A 21,970-nucleotide genomic window follows, 5' to 3' on the forward strand; every position below is an offset into this window, starting at 1 on the left:
TCTAGTGATTATTTAGAAAATAGGCTGCGAAAAAAATTATTACTTGACTGGCCTTATGGTACCAAGAAATATATCCTTTGCATGAATAAAATTTGATAAGTCTTCATTTATCAATTCTAACGAACAATATTCCAAGCTGTATAATGAATTCTTGTGATAAAAAGAAAGTACTTCAATAATTTAAGTTTCTCTAATATATTCATTCAAACGATAGTAAACAGTTTTACTATTTAATTGTGAATTTTTGTCCTATCAATTATGTGACGGTCAGGCGTGGGACTTTGTGCCATTTACTTGCTACTCAAGACTGAAAAATTACCTTTACTTATGACCTCATAACATTGTAAAGTCAATCGTTTACGGTTACAGAGGCGTATAAAACAGATAGTAAATACTCTTTTTTCAGATTTTTTTTTACTATAATCAAGAAAGACAAAGAAGATTCTCTTGAAAGAAAGATTTGTAATTATGCCAAATGAAAATTAAACAATGAACTTTTTTTGACATAGTTAGTCGTGAATTCTTTCTACTACAGCCCAAGTACAATGTAGCAATATTGCATATTTAAATATAATTTTTCTTTCCCTTTAAAACCAAGTGTCTTGCTGATAGCAAGGATTTAAAACTATACAAATCCTTGCTGATAGTTAACATGTTAAAGGATTCCCACTGATTAATCAATTAACACATATATGATCATATATAGACCTTCGCGACACACATCGAGAGTTGTCTTATCTTGCGAACTGGACACCAGATGAGTCAAGGAGATTAGAAACCCAGTTCAAAAGAATTATTTTTTTATTTGAGTTATCTCCCTTAAAAGTGTCCACAATTCTTGTACATGATTTGAAATGTAAAAAATGGAAGGGTTGAAATTCCGTGTCCTATTTGACTAACAAAAATATATCTACAAATCGCTTATGTTGGCCCAAGTAAATAAATCGATCGAGAATTTAGTCAGTGGTAAACATGAATGTGACACTATGTTTTGATTTTTTCATGAACTTAAATATTGATATGAATAGATCTTTTCAAAGCTCTGATAGGGACAATGCAGAATATTTAACCACGTGGCTATCACCAGAAGAGTAAAAAATTTACATTCAGAGTGTTACACTGAATAAATTCCACAACGGCTTGCCATACGAAAGAGTTGCTTAGTCTATATGTTTGCCAAATATTGGTCAATGCTAATTTGTTTTGTTCCTAATACGCTTCCGTAGGATTGAGTCCATTCACATGGATCAAATTATAATTTGAAATTATTTTGGCAAATTTAATGCACGATTTTAAAAGAAAATTTAATTCAAAATTCAATATTTAATGGTTTATAATCATTAAATAGTTCGAACTTTCCTTAATTACTTGTCTGGGTCGATATAAGATGGTCCGAGTTGACTTAACATAGTCGGTCCAAAATTTCTCCGGACCGACTTGTCCAATAATCATCATTAAAGCGTTTGACAGATAAATGATTGGTTTGCCTTATATTAAACGCTAAGGTAACATTGATGTTGATTTTTTAATATTAAAAAATCAGCGTATTATTTAATATTAAAAATTCATTTATTAATATTAAAATATCAGACTGAATATTTAATATTAAAAAATGATTTTTTAATATTAATAAATGATTTTTTAATATTAAATATTCATTTATTTATATTAAAAAATGACAGTATTTTTTAATGTTAAAAAATCGATTTATTAATATTAAAAAATGATTTTGTAATATTACAAAATCATTTTTTAATATTAATAAATGATTTATTAAAATTAATAAATAGGGAATAAATTCCACAACGGCTTGCCATACTAAAGAGCTTATGTTATATTGTTATATGTATACCCGACTTTAAATAAATCTTTTATGCTTTTTATACATAATTAATGAATACGCAACAAACTAAAATGTCGAAATAAATGTCAAATTGGGGCATAAGAGAAAAGTCTATTTTGATGGACGAGCATGGGAGAAAAAAATATTTTAAAGGCAAAATTTAATACCACTGTCCTTGGTTCTTCTGTCCTGTATAGTGTATCCATAAATGTTGGCTACCTTTTAACGAATACCGAGTAGCATAAGCAATCAATTTGCCGTTATGAATGTTTAGAGTGGTGTTTGCCATAAATTAAGACTGCATGACCCGAAGGTTCACTTATAGAATTATTAGGCGGACGTCGTCTTCGGTTATAGAATTAGGAGGACGTCTAACATTTGCAAATGGCAATTGCGCCCTATATGTGCACATTCGGAAAGAATACTTGTATACTTCGAAGTTTAAAGGAATATAATTTGTCAGATTTTTTAGGAGATTGAGTGAGAAGATATGTTTTATGTCTTTTTTTTCAAATCAAATGGGTAAATATTTTGTGATGAAAAAACATCACACAAATATACCCACTCATAGTCTATTTTAATCATCCATCGCACCTTTTTAATTTCATTTCAGATTTAATTGCCTATTTGAAGCTTTGAAGTACAAATCTAAATATCGTCAACTCAATTTTTATTAAAAACTTTAAACAACCCATACGATTTATTTCATTTAAAATAGTTATATTTGTATAGTTCATTCAGTAAAAATAACTTTACAAATTTTAATTAATGTACCATGCACTTCATGTATATTTTAAGAAAAGCTACATTATTAAAGTACAAAATACTTTTTCCAAAGTCTTGTATTCCTATAAATTCAATTTACTAAGAAAAAAATAATACATATGGAGACAATAATGGATCAAGATTTTTTTTTTATTCTTTAAAAAAAATTTCTTATATCTTCCGTTTTAAAAGAATTAAAAGGGTTTACCGGGATCATTTTGTGTAGTGTTCATAACAGAAAAGGTATGTATGAATAACTCTTATATGATTTGCATATCTACAAATACTTTAATTGGATTGGTCCGTAAGATTTTGCCCTTGGTTTACACTTCGATAGAACCATCCTGCCGAAGCTACTTTCGTAACCTTCACTGTAATCTATGCATGCGCGATACATATGCATGGGACCAAGGGGTTCCAAGCAAATTGAGAATAGATTGAAAAACAAATACATAACTGTTATTTCTAATGCATAACAAAAGTTGATAATGCATTAAAGATGAGAAAATGTATAAAATCAAAATCAAATCAAATTCCGTGACATTTCATGAATGATATTGACGCATTTTTTTGGACGGTTTAAATCACCATTCATATAAGGAAATGTCTGTACCATCTCAGGAATATGACAGTTGTTTTCCAATCGTTGATGTGTTTAAGCTTTTCATTTTGCCATTTGTCAAGGGACTTTCCATTTTGAATTTTCCTTGGAGTTCGTTGTTTTTGTTATTTTACTTTTTTTGTGATGTTTACTTATTATGTGTAATGTTTGCCATTTTGTCAATGCTTCAGTAAACGTTCCTTTCCAGCATGTTGAAGGATGAAAGCAGAGGTAAGACCTTTCATGACAAAGATGTACGTCCATTCCATGCATGTTACACATACAAGAGTGGCATAGTGCGTAAAATAGACACGGTTTCAGTACTAAAAAGATGGTACTCATTTTGTCACGTGCACCATAGATTGTGTTTTGCTATTAAGAAAGTTGAAATAACATAAACAAGTGAGGAGCAGTTTGTCTCATGGTGCTGTTTTGTCACATTTTCCTTTTGCATATTTAGTGAATTATTCAGAATTTCTTTATTTTATCAGTCATCTTGTCCTGAAACTTTTATTCACTCAAGATGCATTTTGTAAATACTCTAAAGAGTCTGTGTTACTCACTAAAATCTCTTTTTTGTTGATCTTATATTTGCTGATAATTTTTTCGGTTTTCAGTTTCTTTCCATCTATTATAGCGTTTACCTAACATGCGTAAATTGGGTACAGATCATCATTAAAGGGCAAAAACATCTATCACAGTACAACTAAAATTTCAGCTGTGTTGATTTATTTGCAGATCTTGTCTTGCCGATAATTTTTGCTGTTAACAATTTTTCTTTATCTGCTAAATTTTGGTCAAATATGCTAAAAAAAGAAGGGATAACAGTCATCGTTTAAGGGGAATAACTCCTATAAGGACTCGACCAACGATTTCGGCTATTTCACATTTTTGTAAATATTGTATTTCTGATCCTTTTAGCCACTGAAAGTTTCACTCCATCTATTATAGTTTTCAAGAGAATAGGCAAAAAATATAAGTAACAATCGCAAAAATCGTCATTTTAGGGCAACAACTCCTATAAGGAATCGTCTGACACTTTTGGTGTAGAGAGCCAGTAGGTAGATCTCATTTTTCTGAACATTTATTAATTGTAAGATTTTCTCTACCTATAGCTGTTTTCAAGATAATAGACAAAACATGTCCTTTATCCCTATGTTCTTTTTTATTTAGCCATGTAAGCTTTATTGGTTCGAAGGCAGGATCTTCGAACCCATATTTTAATCTATATACCCCAAGAATGATTGTGACCAAATTTGATTCAAATTGAACCAATAATTTTTGAGACAAAGATTTTCATAAAAACTAACGGACGACGGACGAAGGACGCCAATAATTGAAAATAACTCATTTGACAATTGGGGCAGATGAGCTAAAAAGTCTTTAACAAATGCACAGCTAGCTAGTATAGAACAAATTTTATAGAATAGTAAAGCAGAACCCTGTGGCAAGCCTGGATTGCTGTTGTCCGTGTAAATGAACAATATTTTCTGAAAATCAAAGTGCATGTGTGTATTAAACGGTGAAGAGTGCATTCACTTAATGAGTACTTTGAAATCTATAGTTCAATGGTTCAACTACATTTATGGACAAAGGAAGATAACTCCAATTTTAAATATCACTTTAAACAATGACATCATTGATATTTTTAAAACAGATCAAAGGAAGATAACTCCAATTCAAATATTACTTTTGCTAACAGGTGGCAGTCTTGTAATTGACTGCTCTATAGGCTTACATGCAAAACAGCTGATCTTTGAAAATTTTTTAAAATAAAATGCTACATAGAAAATTTTGTTCATATCCATATCATGTATGTAGTAATGTGAAATTGTGATTTAATGGGAAAAAAGTGGGTCATGCCACGAAGAATAAAAAGTTATGAAACCCTGAAGTCAAAACTACTTTTTTCTACTTTTTGTTTGCTGTTTTTACTAGGCCGCACCACTTCAAGTAAACACGATATCCTTCCACTTTCCTGGTCTGATATCCCCAACAACATGCAATATTTTTTTCAATCTAAATAGATGTTTCAATTCAGCATAAACTTTTAATCAAACAGAAAAAATTGAGTCCAGAAAAAAATTCCGAAAAAATGGACTATTTTATTTCACTCCATGTTTTGACATGCACCAGAAACTGGAGTTGTAATACAAGACTGGTACCTACAAGGAAGCTATTAAACCAAGAGTTCCAAGAGGTAACGTTGAATCATCCTTTCGGTATGTTATGGACGCCATCACGATTTGGTTTACCATTACGGAATATCTGTTTAACAGATATGTTCCAGTTGTCGTAACTACAATCCCTCTTTTCCCCGAATGTGGCCTACCGAATTAGACTCAGTATATATCAACGGTTTTCTACCTACATGCGCAACACAAGGGGTGCAACGTTATGGAGAAGGATCTGCTTACCCTTCCGGAGCACCTGAGAACACTTCCGTTCGGGTTTTGGTAGGGTTCGTGTTGCTCAGTCTTTAGCTTTCTATGTTTATTTATGTTTACTGTTGTTTGTCTGTCGTTGTTTTTCGTTTTTTGCCATGGCGTTGTCAGTTTGTTTACGACTTGTGAGTTTGAATGTCCCTCTGGTATCTTTCGCCTCTCCTTAACAATTACGTCATGATATTTTTAGTATATATTCTAGATGCATTCACCATGCACAATCTATGTACTTTCTTGACAAGTATGGTTATACCCATACACATAATTTTGTAATGTGAATATCTGAGTATATATTTCCTGGGACTATTATAGTATAATAGTCCCAGATATTTCATTGGTGAATTTCCTCAAATGTTTATGGATCGGATGATTCTGAGACTACTATAGTGTTATAGTAGTCCCTGGATGCATGATTGCATAGAATTTTGTGATCGATAATAAAGCCTGGAAAATTTATAAATATCAAACAAGCTACATAAGGGTTTCATTAGCACGAATACAATCTTCACCCTAAAATCTAATACCCATGTTTATCAGGAACTTGCGAGAAAATAGAAGAAACAAAATTGTAAACTTTTTCTTCATAATTTTTTATGCTATTTCTTGATCATGAAGAACTTCCAAGCTTCTGTCCAAATTTCGTATCATTCCATGACGATTTTACAAAGTGGTTGATGTCTTGAAAATTAAACTGCATGCATATCAATGTAGCTGGCGAAAAACTATGTCTACTTATATCAGTAAAATACTTTAAATGAAATATATATTTTAAAATTTTGTTTGGGATGTTAACAAAGCTTCTATTCAAATACCAATAATTTCTAAGAAGATTTGATAAAATTATTAATTTTTAAAAAATTGAACCAGGACTATATCCAACGGTAAACTGAAAAAAAAACAACATTTTAGTCCGTTCATCAGTCCATCAGAAACCAAAGTCTCTTAATTAAGAGTCTGTTTTGCTCAGCTACATGTAGGTCTATGCGCATCTTCAACAATGGACACTCTCCAACATTATAGACTAGAAAAATATTAATTTATGACAAAAATCTTTTTTGTTGAACTTGTATTGCTGATAATTTTTTTACAGTTTCTCTCTATCTTCTTAGGTTTCTTCCCCAAAAAACAAACTAGAGCCTTTAAAGAGCAAGTGTCACCTGCATCTGCAACACAGGTCACATTTTAGGAAAAATTATGGGTTAAGGGGAATAACTCTATTAAGAGTATACTGACAATTTCAGTCATGTTAACGCATATTGTTTATTGATAAAATTCATCGTTAAGGGCAATAACTCCTCTAAGAAGTCGTCTGACAGTTTGATTTCAATAGACAGTAGGTTTATCTCATCATTCTAAACATTTTTGCCCCTGTCAGATTTCTCTTTCCACAGTAGTTTTCAAAATAATAGACAAACATTGCATTTTACCCATATATTCCATTTTTAGCCATGCCCACCATGTTTGATTGGGGTTATCGGATACATTTAAATAAGATACCTCGTTGATGATCGTGGCATACTTTGGTTTAATTTGACCCAGCAGTTTCAGAGGAGATGATCTTTGTAAAAGTAAATTGACGACAGATGAAAAGAAAGGTAGGCCAAGTGATGGCAAAAGCTCACACTAGCACTATGGGCCAGGTGAGCTAAAAAGAGTTAACAAAACCACTCCTATAAATAATTTACTAACGATTTCGGCAAAATTTAACTTTTTTGTAGATCTTTCTTTTATAGTTTTCAAGATAATAGGCAAAAGCCCTAAAAATTGTTAAAAATCGTCAATAAAGAACAATTACTCCAATATGGAATTGACTGACGATTCCGGATATTAGACTTCCTTGTAGATCTTGTCTTGCTGATTATAGTTTTTTAAGATATTGTACAAAAAACGATAAAAATCATCATTAAAGGGCAATAACTCCAATAAGGAGTCAGCTGACGATTTCAGCCATGGGACTTATTTATAGATCTCGTCTTGCTGATCATTTCTGTTCATTTGAGGAGATGATCTTTTTAAAGGTAAAGGGACAACAAGAGACAACAGACACCACATGATGACAAAAGCTGAGCAAGGTAAGATAGAAAGAGTTAAAAAGAGATGAGAAAAGCTCAATTGGCCCTGTGGGCCAGGTGAGCTAAAAAATGGGAAAACAAATGTTTTCAAAATTTTGCTCTGGATATTGTCATTTGATAATAAAGAAGCTTCTGTTAAAGTTTTTCGAAATTCCACGAAGGTTTGACAAAGTTATAATTGATGTCTAAGAAAACTTTAACCTCAGACTGAACTTAAATGTAGATGGCTGTGACACCAAGACAGAATAAATGGTAAATAAATCTTACTCCATGTCTTTCCTCACATGCTCAACAAAGAGAGGCAAACAATACCAAATGCACTATAAAAACCAAAAAGCTTCACCAAAGTCAATTTCATATGAATTTTTTTTATCATCTTCTACAAAAAGCATAGAAGATTTCAGTCAATTTTAGACTACATCAGCACTATATTTTATACAACATTGGTCATTTTGTAGTTGTTCAATGGTTATTTCATCTCATTTTAGTTATAACTTATATTTTTAATATTTCAGGAGAAAAAGCAATAAAAAATATGTAACTACATTTGTATTTGTAAATGACCTATCAGCTTTGCTGGATATGGGCAATAATACCTATTTGAGTATTTCTGAAGCAGCTGGCAAGCATGTTCCAAAAATCATTGCAGGAAAAGCAATTTACCTTATAACTGTTATGGCATAGCCTGTTCAAATATGTATTTACTAGTGTGTGTGGAATATATTAGCCAAAACCATTTTTATTTATTATAAATGATTTATCACATGAAATGAATTACATCCAGTGTGTAATAAAAAAAGTCTATATAAATTGCTACAGGTTAAAAAATAAATCAATTGATGATGTCTACATTAAACACTCCACACACTTTTCGTCTCACTCTCTACATGTCAATTTGATCATCACAACATGCCATTAAAAAGTTATGCTGTCAAAATCACTTTTTGTTGTGTCAGCAATTATTTAAAATAGAATGATTGCTGGTGAAACTGTCTTCTTATGTTTTGAACATTTTTGTTTTCAATTACTCTGAAGTAAACTATATAAAAGCATTTCAAAGAAAAGTCGTAAAATCACCAACAATAGTACAGTAACTTACAACAAAAGGATACACTGTATTCATTCACAGTGTACATCTGTAGATTAATGTTCAAAATGACCTTTTTTTCCTATACAATCATAATAATCTACATATAAAAGTTCCTAGTTGATTAATGTTAAAGTTTTACAAGTCCTGTATCTGGAGCACTTTTCATTATAAGACTTTGAATTGCCTTAAACTGTGGATGATCTTTATCCCCTATTAACTGTAGAAGTACAGCTTCACTTGTTGTTACTGTTGCACCCATGTGACGAAATCTCTGGAAAGAAACAAACAGGTGACAGACCAGGAAAAAAAACATTAAATATTAATGGAAAAACCATCAGGTTGTAAAAATACAGTAAAGTCTATATTATGCTAATTGAAGCCATGATCATAAATGAGATGAACAAATGCAGCATGTACTGATTTTGTGTCATGGATGGATACCCCATATCCTTTCTTGCAAACTTTTTTTCAGAAACAATTCCTTTTTATTCTTATTAAACTATTTATTGCACATTTGCTGTTAACAATTTCAATTAAGTATATCCCTGTATGTTGATTATTGAATATCTACAGAAAATATTCAATAAGGAATATAGAGTTAGTTAGAATTGAGAATGGAAATGGGGAATGTGTCAAAGAGGCAACAACCCAACCAAAGAGCAGAAAACATCCTAAGGCCACCAATTGGTCTTCAATGCAGCGAGAATATCCAGCACCCAAAGGTGGGCTTCATTGCACTTATACATGATCAAATATTTACAAGAATTAGCTACATGTCTTTGTCAATATTTTTAATATATTATCTAAGCTTCCCTGAGCCGTGAATGACCAAGTTTATGTATATGTAAAATCATGACTAGGAAAGCACAAATTATTCTGATGTAACTATGGTGCTTATTATTGCCTTAATTAATAAGATAAAACTAGAGGCTCTAAAGAGCCTGTGTCGCTCACCTTGGTCTATGTGCATATTCAACAAAGGACACTCTCCAACATTGAAGACAAGAATAGAATTCATAAGAAAAATCTCTGTTTTTTTATCTTGTATTGCTGATCATTTAGTCTGTTTAGTTTCTCTCTATCTTCTTTAGTTTTTGCTCAAAACACAAAAGAGGGTAAAAAAAATCCTTATTTAAGGGGCTGGGCAATCACTCCTATAAAGAGTGACAGCCTACTACCTTTATCAGCAAAATGTGACTTGTTAGTAGATTGGACAATTTCCTCTATATTGTCTTAATTGTAGATCTTGTCTTGCAGATCATTTTTGCCTATTTAAGTTTCTATCTATCTATTATAATTTTTAAGAAATAAGGCAAAAACGCAAAATATTGTAAAAATCATCATCAAAGGGCAATAACTCTCATAAGGAGTAGGCTGATGATTTCGACAATGTGAACTTATTTGTAGAACTTGTCTTGCTGATCATTTTTGCAATTTCATGTTTCTCTGTATCTATTATAGTTTTCAAGATAATAGGCAAAAATGAAAAAAAATGGTAAAATTTGTCATTTGGTAATAACTCCTATAAGAAGTCGTCTGACAATTTTGACGTAAATGGACAGTTGGTAGAGCTCAACATTCTGAACATTTTTGCCCTGTCAGATTTTCTCTATTCATATCGGTTTTCATAATAATAGACAAAACTTGCATTTTACCTCTATGATCTATTTTAAACCATGTAGGCCATGTTGGTTGGCAGGCGGGTCATCAGACTAATTTTTAAACAAGTTACCCTAAGGATGATTTAGGCCAAGATTGGTTAAATTTGGCCCAGTAGTTTCAGAGGAGAAAATTTTTGTAAAAGATTACAAAAATTTACGAAAAATTGTGAAAATTTGATTTAAAGGGCAATAACTCTTTATGGGGTCATTGACAATTTTGGTCATGTGTACTTATTTGTAGATCTTACCTTCATGAACAATTTTGCTGTTTACAGTTTATCTCTATCTAATATAATATTCAAGATAATAACCAAAAACTGCAAAATTTCCTTAAAATTACCAATTCAGGGGCAGCAACCCAACAACGGGTTGTCTGATGCATCTGAAAATTATTTCAGCAGATAGATCTTGACCTGATGAACATTTTTACCCCATGTGAGATTTGCTCTAAATGCTTTAGTTTCAGAGATATAAGCCAAAATCTGCATTTTACCCCATGTTCTAGTTTTAGCCATGGTGGCCATCTTGGCTGATGGGTGGAGTCTTCGGATACATTTTTTAAACTAAATACCCTAAGGATGATTTAGGCCAAGTTTGGTTTTATTTGGCCCTGTATTTTTAGAGGAGAAGATTTTTGTAAAAGTTAACGGATGACTACGGAAGACGACAGGACGATGGACGACAGCCGCAATGTGATGAGAAAAGCTCACTTGGCCCTTTTGGAGCAGGTGAGCTAAAATGAAATTAAGTAGTAAGGCACTTTCAAGTTTCTTTTATAGGAAATTCAGAAAATACATGTGACCTACTTTGTGGTGCCAAGCATATGCATATCTTTTAACTGATTGTCTGATTATATTATATGTACATACATTTCTGGTAAAACAGAATATTAGTTTTCATAAATACAGCTTTTTAGAGTGCATTCAATTTAAATTCAGGTCAATAAATTGGTCTTTTTGTTTACAGCAGTCATCATAAGACATGTCTACCTTTGTTGTAGCAATCATTCATAGCACGCAGCACAAGTATGTCAACCGTAATTATTTCCGTCTTCTCACAGCCCATTTGTAGATTTACGGGATAACAAGTTTCAGTGGGATAATCAACCGCAAAATCAAAATATAACAGAAGTTCCCAACTATGTGACATTTCTCAAATATATGAGTTAGATACCTTGTGTTATATTAAAGTATATAGTTTTTTTTCAGAGACAAGTGCCTGTGATTTAAGGGTAATAAGTACCACAATAAAATTAAAAGCTACCAAATTTTTTGCACAAGATGTGCATTTGGACAAATGATGTTTCATCAATGATGGCTGAGGCCAAAGTATTTGAAAATTTAAAACCTAATACAAACACTGAAGAGCTCATATAAAATTGAAAAACACAAAAAAGTACAGCATATAACCTTGACAAGGAATCAGTCAGTCTCTTTTAAAAGGAGCCAATTGAAGATTAAAATCATATTGGTATTTTTGTAGATCCTGTCTTGTTAATCATTTATACTGTTTACAGTTTCTGTTATTTATAGTATAAAACTTTTCAAGATAATACTCATATAAGGTCAACATTGGTCAGAAATTGTGATTGAAGAGTAATTCCACATAAAAAAAAATTTCAATCAATAGATAATTAAACTTATATTCTTAATCATTTTGCATTTAACAGTTTATAATAGGTAAACACTATAACATGTGTTAAAGAAAGTTACTTAAAGGTCCTATCTCCAATAAAGGGTCAGAATATCTGTTGTTTCTTCATATAAACCACTAAATCCTTGCCAGGAGAGCCTTTGAACACAGTAACTTTGTCAACTGTAAAGGTCATGAGATGGCTTGAAGGTTATCTATTCTTTTACATTCTACACAAACTTACCTCTAATGCAAATACTCTGTCTGTTTGTGATCTTGATGAACAGGCATCTGCTACTATATGCACTTCATAATTTTTATTCAGTAGATCAATCACAGTTTGTTGGATACATACATGAGTCTACAATATGGTCAGAAAATAAAATAAGATAAAAATGTAAAATTAAGATTTTTTTATTTTTAGTAAATATATATAATATAGAAAGAATAAATAATAAAATGCTCCGCTGGGCACAGCTTGATACGACCGCAGAGGTCGAACCCTGAACAGTTGGGGCAAGTATGGACACAACATTCAAGCTTGATACAGCACTGAATTTGGATTGTGATTAAATATTTGACACAGCATAGGTTTCTGACACAGAATGAATGTGGTCTAAGAACTTAAAAAATTTTAATTTACCTATTCAAACCATATCATTGTTATTTACTTTTATATATAAATCAGAAATAACCAATTTAAAACGGAAAATTTTAAAGAAAAAAAAAGGAAAATAAATGTGGACACAGATGATGCCCCCGCTTGCATATCATATAGTTATAAAGGGACATAACTGAAGAACGGTAAAAGTGACGCTACCCAAATTTGAACTTGATCTGAGTTTTGTGGTAATAAGCATTGTCATTTGTTTGTAAGTCTCATAACATTTGGTTGAGGCTAATTTAAGTAGAGAACAGAAACTAAAAATTCAGCAATTTTTCTATTTGTAAAAAACATAACTCTAGAACGGTTGTGTATAAGTTTTATAACATTTTGTTGAGACAAACTAAAGTAAGAGAACGGAAACGAAAAATTTTGCAATCTTTCAATTTATAAAGGGGCATAACTCAATAATGGTTAAAGTGACACTACTCAAATTCAACTTGATCTGTGTTTTATAAGTGGAAGTCAAAATTAAACATTGCATTGTATAAAGCATTGATTGTAGTTGATTCAACTATAATCATGGACAAAGGAAGATAACTCCAATTTTAAAAATTACTTGATATTTAGAAGAAAATAAAAATTTTGCAATTTTTCCATTTATAAAGGAGCAAAACTCTAGAACAGTTAAAGTGACGCCACCAAAATTCAAACTTGATGATTTTGTGGTAATAAGCATTGTGTATAAGTTTTATAACATTTGGTTGAGGTAAACTCAAGTTAGACAAAGGAAACCAATTTTGGGACGTACGTTCGTTTGTACATATGTACGTACGTATGACAGACGGACAAGGGTAAAACTTAATGCCCCCTCCACTACGGCGGGGGCATAAAAAAAATCTCTCTTCCAAATTTTTTGAACCCCCTTATGATTCATCACCCCCCAAACTCAATCCCAACCTTCCCTTTGTGGTATGGTACCTTGCAGTACAATTTCAGAGAGATCCATACACTTGAACATGAGTTATTGTCTGGAAACTAGAAAAATGCTTGTTTTTAGGCCCTTTTTTGGCCCCAAATTCCTAAATGTTTAGGGCAATTACCCCCAAACTCAAACCCAGCTTTCCCTTTGTGATATGGAACCTTGTAGTACAATTTCAGAAAGATCCATACACTTACACACAAGTTATTATCATGTAACTAGAAAAATGCTTGTTTTTTCCCCTTTTTTGGCCCCTAATTCCTATAATTTTGAGGCAATTACCCCCAAAATCAATCCCAGCATTTCCTTTGTGATATGGAACCTTGTGGTACAATGTCAGAGAGATCCATACACTAACACACAAGTTATGTCTGGAAGTTACAAAAATGCTTATTTTTGGCCCCTTTTGGCCCCTAATTCCTTAACTGTTGGTAACAAAACCCCCAAAATCAATCCCAACCTTCCTTTTGTGGTATTGAACCTTATGGTAAAATTTCATAGAGATCCATTCACTTTAATTAAAATTAGAGTGCGAAAACCAATGTGTCTTCGGACGACGATGACGCCAACGTCATACCAATATACAACCGCAAAATTTTTTTGCGGTCGTATAAAAATTGGAAACATTTTTTAAAGTTTTATAAAATATGGAAACAAAACTTTATTATTTTCATGCATCCAAAGTGCTTTTCTGGATGTACCCTCATCAGGAATGTTCAAAGCAGAATATTTGAAAGCCAAGGATGTATAACAACCGAAAGAGTTGAAAGAGCTATATGACCAAAAAGGGCCCCCCAAAAAAAGCCAAATCCATCTATAAGTATGATCACAAACCAAAACTGAGCTCTTTAGAGACAGATATGTGATTTTCACTGGCCTAGGAGTTTCAGCATGAAGATACTTAAATGGCTACCAGTTTTGCTATCTAGTCAGTGGAAAATAGAGAATCTATACAATTGCTTTCTCAATGGTAATAAATTTCAAATGAATTAACAAAAAACAGTATACAAAAATCTCTCAAGTATGATATCCAATTTAATGAGAAAATGTGTTCATTTTCTTCACACATCATTAAAACAAATTTCAAATTATCTCCCCTGTTTCTCTACTGTGAATATTTGATTCTTTTCTTTTCCTGAATTTTATTTAATAACTGACAATACATGAATATTAATCATTTTGACAATGCCATAATATCCCTAAAGAATATCTATGTGCAGTTTATTCTTAGAAATAATATATTTCTTAATTTAGAAAATAAATTGTCTGGTATTGACTCTCAGAGGAATTTAGAATTATAGAAAAACAAACTCATTAAGATTACATTATGCATGACAAATAAATCAAAATGCCAATAACATTTGACATGCTTGAAGGCAATACTAATTTTAGTGTAAATTCTTCAAAAAAAAAACTTTTGAAATGATTAATAGTCACTTGAAGTGATGGAAAGTAACTTATGAAAAACGAAGTTATTAGACTGTTACCTCAATACCAAATAGTACAATATGTTTAACATTGTTAGAACATAAGTTCTCTAGTTGTTTCTCTACATCTGGTACAACCATACTAAACTTGGTTTTGGCAAATGTTCCTGCAGCATGTGAAATATCTAATTCTGATACAGTGTTCCCTAGTCCTTTTGGATACTGAAATGTAATTAATAATTAAAAATTAGACTTATTTTTAATTATTAGACTGAATTAAGTTGTCTCTTCCACTGATATAAGATGTTTGCTGATAAAATTCGAAATAATAACCATGACAACTGTCATTTTCAAATGACTGATTGTTGGTGTTTAATGCCACTTTGAGCCTTTCTTGGCTATATCGTAGTGTCCAGTTTTTATAATGGAGAAAGCTGGTGTACCCAAAAAGAACAGTCAACCTTCAAGAAGAAATCTGGCAGTCATACTCAATCAAGATTAGAGTTGAAAACACATATAACAGGCTATTATTTGAACTTGGAATTATTTTAAATTATGGAATTTGCATTATTTCTTGTGCTTGAAATTTTTTATGAATTCCATGTTTATTCTGTATTATAATGTTCTGTGCTGCGCACAACACATTCTATTACAAAGAAGATAGCACATTTTCAATAGAATGTACTGTGCCGCGCACAACACTATCTATACAAAATACATTGTGTGGAAAGTGTTATGCACCGCTCAAAACATAATAATACTTAATAAACATGGAATTTATCAAAAATTTCAAATACATGAAATTATGCAAATTCCATAATTAAAAATAATTCCAAGTTCAAATAATAGCCTGTTATATGTCATAGCAGAGTTTGAACTTTTGACCTCAGTGTTGATAGGCCAGTGATCACTATAGGTAAACTACTATGACCATTAATCATGTTAATACATGTCTAAATCATGTTAATACATGTCTAAATCATGTTAATACTTGTCTAAATCATGTTAATACTTGTCTGAATCATGTTAATACTTGTCTAAATCATGTTAATGCTTGTCTAAATCATGTTTATACTTGTCTAAATCATGTTAATACTTGTCTAAATCATGTTTATATCACCAAAAAAACAAAAAGTATCTATAAACATTATACAAAAAATATAAGAAGAATGTGTCTGAGGATGCGTATACCCCCGCTCAAGCTTTGCAACAAAAATGGGATGATCAGACAGACGGAAAGACAGAAAGATGGAAGGACAGAAAGACGGAAAGACAGGAAGAACAGACTGTCATTAAGGTAACGCGTAATGCCCCCTTCACCTACACGTGATAGGGGGCATTACGCGTTACCCTAAAAAATTCCTATATATCTACATTATCTGAATTAAAGCAAGCAACAATCAGTAGATAAAAATTTACATTTAATTTTCGACATGTATGATTTTTTGTATGTATTTATTTTTTTATAAATCTGTTTTTTGTTTTTTGTACTTTATTTCAAATTACATGTATTATGTTTTATTACTTTGTTATTATTAAACTATTCCCATAACAATATAATAAACTTTTGCTAAATTCAAAGTATTTTCAAATAGCAATATATTTAACTTTTGCTAAATTCAAAGTATTTTCAACATTGTTCAAATAGCAATATATTTAACTTTTGCTTAGTTCAGACAAGGATTTGTATAGTATTTGTCTAACTATAAAAATCCTTGGTTCAGAGTATTTTCGCATAAATAAATTATATATTAAAAGTTTGCAAAGGTCAGAGTATTTCCCCCATAACAATATATTTAACTTTTGCTAAGTGCAGAGTATTTTCCCAAAACAATATATTAAATGTTTGCAAAGTTCAGAGTATTATCCCATAACAATATACCTGGTATTTAACTTTTGCTAAGTTCAGGGTCTTTCCCAAAAACAATATGCATGTTTGAACTTTTGCAAAGTTCAGAGTATATTCCCATATCAATATATTAAACTTTTGCTGCGTTCAGAGTATTTCCCCCATAAATAAATGTTTTGCTAAGTTCAGAGTATTTTCCCATAACAATATACAATCTATCATATATTACCTGTTCAGTCACTATCAATGGAATATTCAAGAGCTTTGAAGCTTGTACCTGAAGGTAAAAGTAAAACGTTAAAAAAAGTAACACATGTAACATTTTAGTTTGAGTTTCAAAATTTGCACATTTTATATGCATAATAATTGTAACATGTACAGTACACAACAAATCATCAGATAATATCAAACTTTCATAGCCAACTATACAGCATGGGTTTTTCTCATTGTTGAAGGCCATACGGTTGACTATAATTGCTTACATTCACTTCATTTGAACTTTGGTGGATAGTTGTCTCATTGGCAATCATACCACATCTCCGTATTTTTATATTTACTGTATTTTTAGCTGATGTTCACCCAGCCAATCTGTATATGGTCTTGACAAATCCATTCAATACACAATAGTCTTTGACGATATTGTTTGTTTCGTATTTTGTTATAATGTGTTATTTGTAAGTTACTTTTTTGCTGAATGATAGCCAATCAAGTTTATTTACTGCAGTATCATGATTATGGTCTGGACTAACAGCCAAATGCATCTGATGCAGTATTTAATTACAATAACTGTAGTATTAGAACAGAGTTCAAATGTACCCTTCCAATGAAAATATTTTATCTGTTCAAGGGTAATAACTCAAATATTTGTTTTTTGTTAACTTTTTAATAAATAAGGCGTGAGACAGATTGCAATGCAATTTTTCATATCATTAACATTTAAAAGAGACATATTTCCTGAAAAAATAGTTAATTGGTACTAATTTTTGAAATTATACAAGAATTGCTGATAAAAAGTTCTAATCTGACAAGGAATGTAGACTACAGAACACTCACAAATCTGCAATTTTCCATAGAATTTACATTTCAAAGGAACATAACTCCTGTAAAAAACTATTGCTGATATAAACCCTCATGTATAAAAATTTTTTAAACTACAAGAAATATAGGAGTGAGAGCACTTACAATACAATTTTTTATATAAATTTCTATTTCGAAGGGGCAAAACTCCTTAAAGACAAGTTAATAGGCACTTATTTTTTAACTTGTCCAAGACATTGCTGATAAGAACCTTTTATATAAAACATCAGGAAACTAGACATCATTGAGATGGGAGCTATCTCTGTGGGCTCACTGACCTTGAACTTTGACCTAGGAAGTTGTACAAACATTATGACACACCCTCTGGTGTTGGTTAATATACATGTCAAGTATAAAGTATGAAATTATAACGGTTCTCTAGATATAGAGCGGACACAATTTGTTACGGACGGACAGACTGATCACTATAGGGCGACCCACCACTAGGCAGGGCCCTAATAAATTGAGGAAGGGGTATGAAAACACTAGGGACTTTATTTGTAGACAACGAAAATCAAAGGACGATAACTGTGTTCCCAAATCTTAAATTCAAATGAAAAATACTTTCATCAAAATTTCATCAAGCAAATCTTTCAAAAGTAAACAGTAATTGGACTGAACACTGCTTAAGACAATTTTGAAAAAAAAGTTCTTTTTCTATCTACCGGGGGTAAAACTCAGTTCATATCTTTCAGTTTACAGGTTTCTATAGCTTCCTAATTCTTAATGCATTCTACCAGATACTCCATTTGATTGTTATTTTCATAGTTTTCAGGGGTTGTATAGGTCAGTAAAGTAGTCAGGACATTAAGGTGGATCATTGGTATATATTTCCTCAAATAGAATTTTCTTATACTTTGCCAGAATGTAGATTTTCCCATGCTTTTTTCAAAAATATAATAAAAAGTATGGAACACCATGCTATTTTTCAAGCTACAACTCATGCAAAATTGCCCAAATTTGCATAGAGTGTTCATGAAAAAAGCACTTTTTTGTGAATAAAAAGAAATCTATGAGACAGAATTTTAAAATAAAATATATGAAGATAGGTTTAAAAATATGCTGTATGTAAATAAAAAGAATAAATGATGTAACCGACCTTGTTTTCTTGTTACAAGTAAAAATTGAAAATTTCTCCATCAATCCTTTATAAAAATTTTACTATTTGAGTTATTTCCCCTTAAATGGCTAAGTTGACAATTTGATTGGAACAAACACAAACATTTGACATTTGATAATTCAGTCTGTATAATGCAATAAATCACTTATTTTTCTTTATTCCACATGTTCCAATAAACAGTTTAACCCATTAACTGCCAATCTGTCTCAAAATTTGCAGATTTAAGCAAAGAATTAAACCTATTGAGAACTACTATTTTACAAACGAAGATGACGGTATACAGTTAATCTACCTTAATCCCCTTAATCACATGAATCAGGGATAGGCTAAATCAATCACACAGATTCCACTTAACACATAATTTTTTCATTCAATTTCAATATTTTCAAGGTTTCCCTTTATAAGCCTTTAACTATTTCTAAATAGCCAAAAGGGCCCAAAGCCCTGACAGGTAAGGCAAAGGGTTGAAGGGGGATGCAAATTCAAGCATTCTGTTGCATGGTGTTTGATTTAACAAAATGTAGTCTTTAATAAAGTGCCATTTATTTTGTATTGAAATAGATATGAAATATCAGAATGTTTTGTAGTTTATTAAATGAACTCTAGAGATGTCATGGATGTATTTTATTATTGTCTTCTATTCAATAAATGAGTGTGTACTGGAACTCATTATTACACTGTCAAACATTTTCTTTTCAGTATTCTGTGTGTTTTTTCATCTTTGAGGTCATAAAGGTAATTGTTTCTTAATTTGGTTCTCAGGATTTAATCTTGCATCAAAACAATCTGATCCTTCACATAATTTTAAAAAGTTCACATCATATATTTGGGAGCATAAATGGCAAAAGGGTAAATTTGGTCTAAAGTAGGGTAGCACTATCATAATCATGCTAAAAAAGCTTCAACACCATGGCAGGAATCTTCTTTCCTGTTTTTTTTTCTTTATTTAGGATTTTTCATAAAACATCATTAACATGATGAAGAAGCATACGATTTCCTGCAAATCTATAAATCTCATTACTAAAAAGTATAACGATAGGTAAAAAGAAACAATTAGCACCAATAACCTTTAGGGGCTCATCATTCAGCATCTGCCTCACATATTACATGATTAATGAGTAACTTTCATGTTGATTTGAACACCATGAACACAGCTTCATGTTAACTTAATCTTACCAAAAAAATTTAACCTGATTAGGGACGGACCAACAAACAAACTAACCTACATGACCTAGACCTAGGTCATGTAGGTGGGGCATAAAAATGAAACTGTCAAGTCAGTATTTTTATATTTTTAATTCTTCTGTTTGAAAAGAAGGATTTAAGGTTTGAATGCATGATTTAGCTTACTCTCAAATCAGTGCAAAGCATTGATAATACAATAAATTTTATGAGTGAACTCTTGTGGGCTTTTGTGTTTTCGTTGTTTTCATAGAACTCTGGTCATCTGGTCCTGTCCATAAACTGTAGTGTAGATATGTTTTAGTGTTGTTTAATAATGTTCATCAGAAAAAATCCCTTATATTTTTTAAACAGGCGAAGTTGAGTTGTGATTGTGACCTGTATAAAGTGGATTACTTTGCTACAAAAATGTACATCACTGACACTGGTGGTCTTATGTGCGCTTGATAGAGGAGGAAACTACATGTAACCTTAATATCATATATCTTGCTTCTTTTGAAATACTTACAAGTCTTGAGGCTACTTCTGTAATTTCTGGAAAATATTTAATAGCATTACGAAATCGTTCTTGCATGTCACATAAGAAAAATACAGTTTTATCGGCACAAAGATTCCCAAGGCGTCGTGTTGCCATTTTGTACGAATTCGTAGTCACATGACCAGGATACATCTAAAACTGTTTGGAAATTTAAAAATGATACGTATCACAAAGGGCGAAAATGTACTAAAAAACTTGTCTTCTTGCTTAAAATCGGAGACATGATAATATATTGTATTATTTGTCTCTGTTTAGATATAGCGCTGGTTATTTAAATTGAAAACCTATATGCTTAATTCTGCACTATGCTTTAAAAGGTTATGTGTTTTACTTTTTTGATAGATAGTGCATGTGCTTTATATTAGTTTTGCCTAATGTTGTGCTCACTGTTTAAGTTTTGCTTAATTTTTAGTTGTGCAAGTTCAATTTTAGCATGTGTAGGTGTGCTTAAACTTTTATAGTAGTGTTTATATGTAATGCAATAATCCTGTGGTGTATCTGTTTAACTTGATAACCGTCCTCTTATCTGTTTGCTCTCTGTCTTTATATGTTAAATAATGTTTATGTTATTTATATTCGGTAAAAAGCTCTCAAGATCGTTATACTTTAACCGAATCAAAATAAAACTTTCGTATACGTATTATTCACTGAAAAACGAAAAAGAATTACAAAAAGCCATGATATGATTTTCTTGTTAACAACACGTGTTTCTGGGTACACTTGTGATCAAAGGCCAAGTTTGAAAATCTCAAATTCATAAAACATGTAAATAACATTGTATTAAAGAATTATTATTCCATGAAAGGTCGGATTTTTACGAAAGCCTATTAGGGTCACAAAAAAAAATAATATTTATCTCGTAATTACGAGATAAATATCTCGTAATTACGAGATAATTATCGCGTAATTACGAGAAAACTATCGCGTAATTACGAGATAGTCATTTTTTATCTCGTAATTACGAGATAATTATCGCGTAATTACGAGATAACTATCGCGTAATTACGAGAAAACTATCTCGTAATTACGAGAAAACTATCTCGTAATTACGAGATAAAATTATATATAGATTTACAGATCATA

The 21,970-nt window shown here is 31.4% G+C and overlaps 1 protein-coding gene across 1 annotated transcript; it reads right to left on the minus strand.

Annotated features, from left to right (window-relative positions):
• Window positions 1-8,736: 8,736 nt before the first annotated feature.
• Window positions 8,737-21,001, minus strand: LOC127711107 (isochorismatase domain-containing protein 1-like). The gene is made up of 5 exons (XM_052217055.1): window positions 20,858-21,001; window positions 17,200-17,247; window positions 15,182-15,343; window positions 12,353-12,469; window positions 8,737-9,086 (listed from the first exon to the last, which is right to left on the minus strand). The coding sequence occupies exons 1-5, from the start codon at window positions 20,981-20,983 to the stop codon at window positions 8,943-8,945; spliced, it is 597 nt and encodes a 198-aa protein (XP_052073015.1). The 5' UTR covers window positions 20,984-21,001; the 3' UTR covers window positions 8,737-8,942.
• Window positions 21,002-21,970: the final 969 nt, after the last annotated feature.

Source organism: Mytilus californianus, unplaced genomic scaffold, assembly GCF_021869535.1.
Source record: "Mytilus californianus isolate M0D057914Y unplaced genomic scaffold, xbMytCali1.0.p SCAF_8, whole genome shotgun sequence".
Lineage (NCBI taxonomy): Eukaryota > Metazoa > Mollusca > Bivalvia > Mytilida > Mytilidae > Mytilus > Mytilus californianus.

Excerpts from the sequence above, each read along its gene's own strand:
- LOC127711107 (XM_052217055.1), bottom strand. The coding sequence starts at position 20,983 with ATGGCAACACGACGCCTTGGGAATCTTTGTGCCGATAAAACTGTATTT. Across the intron at positions 17,248-20,857 it reads CAGAAGTAGCCTCAAGACTT|GTACAAGCTTCAAAGCTCTT; the intron begins GTAAGTATTTCA and ends TTTTACCTTCAG. Across the intron at positions 15,344-17,199 it reads CATTGATAGTGACTGAACAG|TATCCAAAAGGACTAGGGAA; the intron begins GTAATATATGAT and ends ATTACATTTCAG.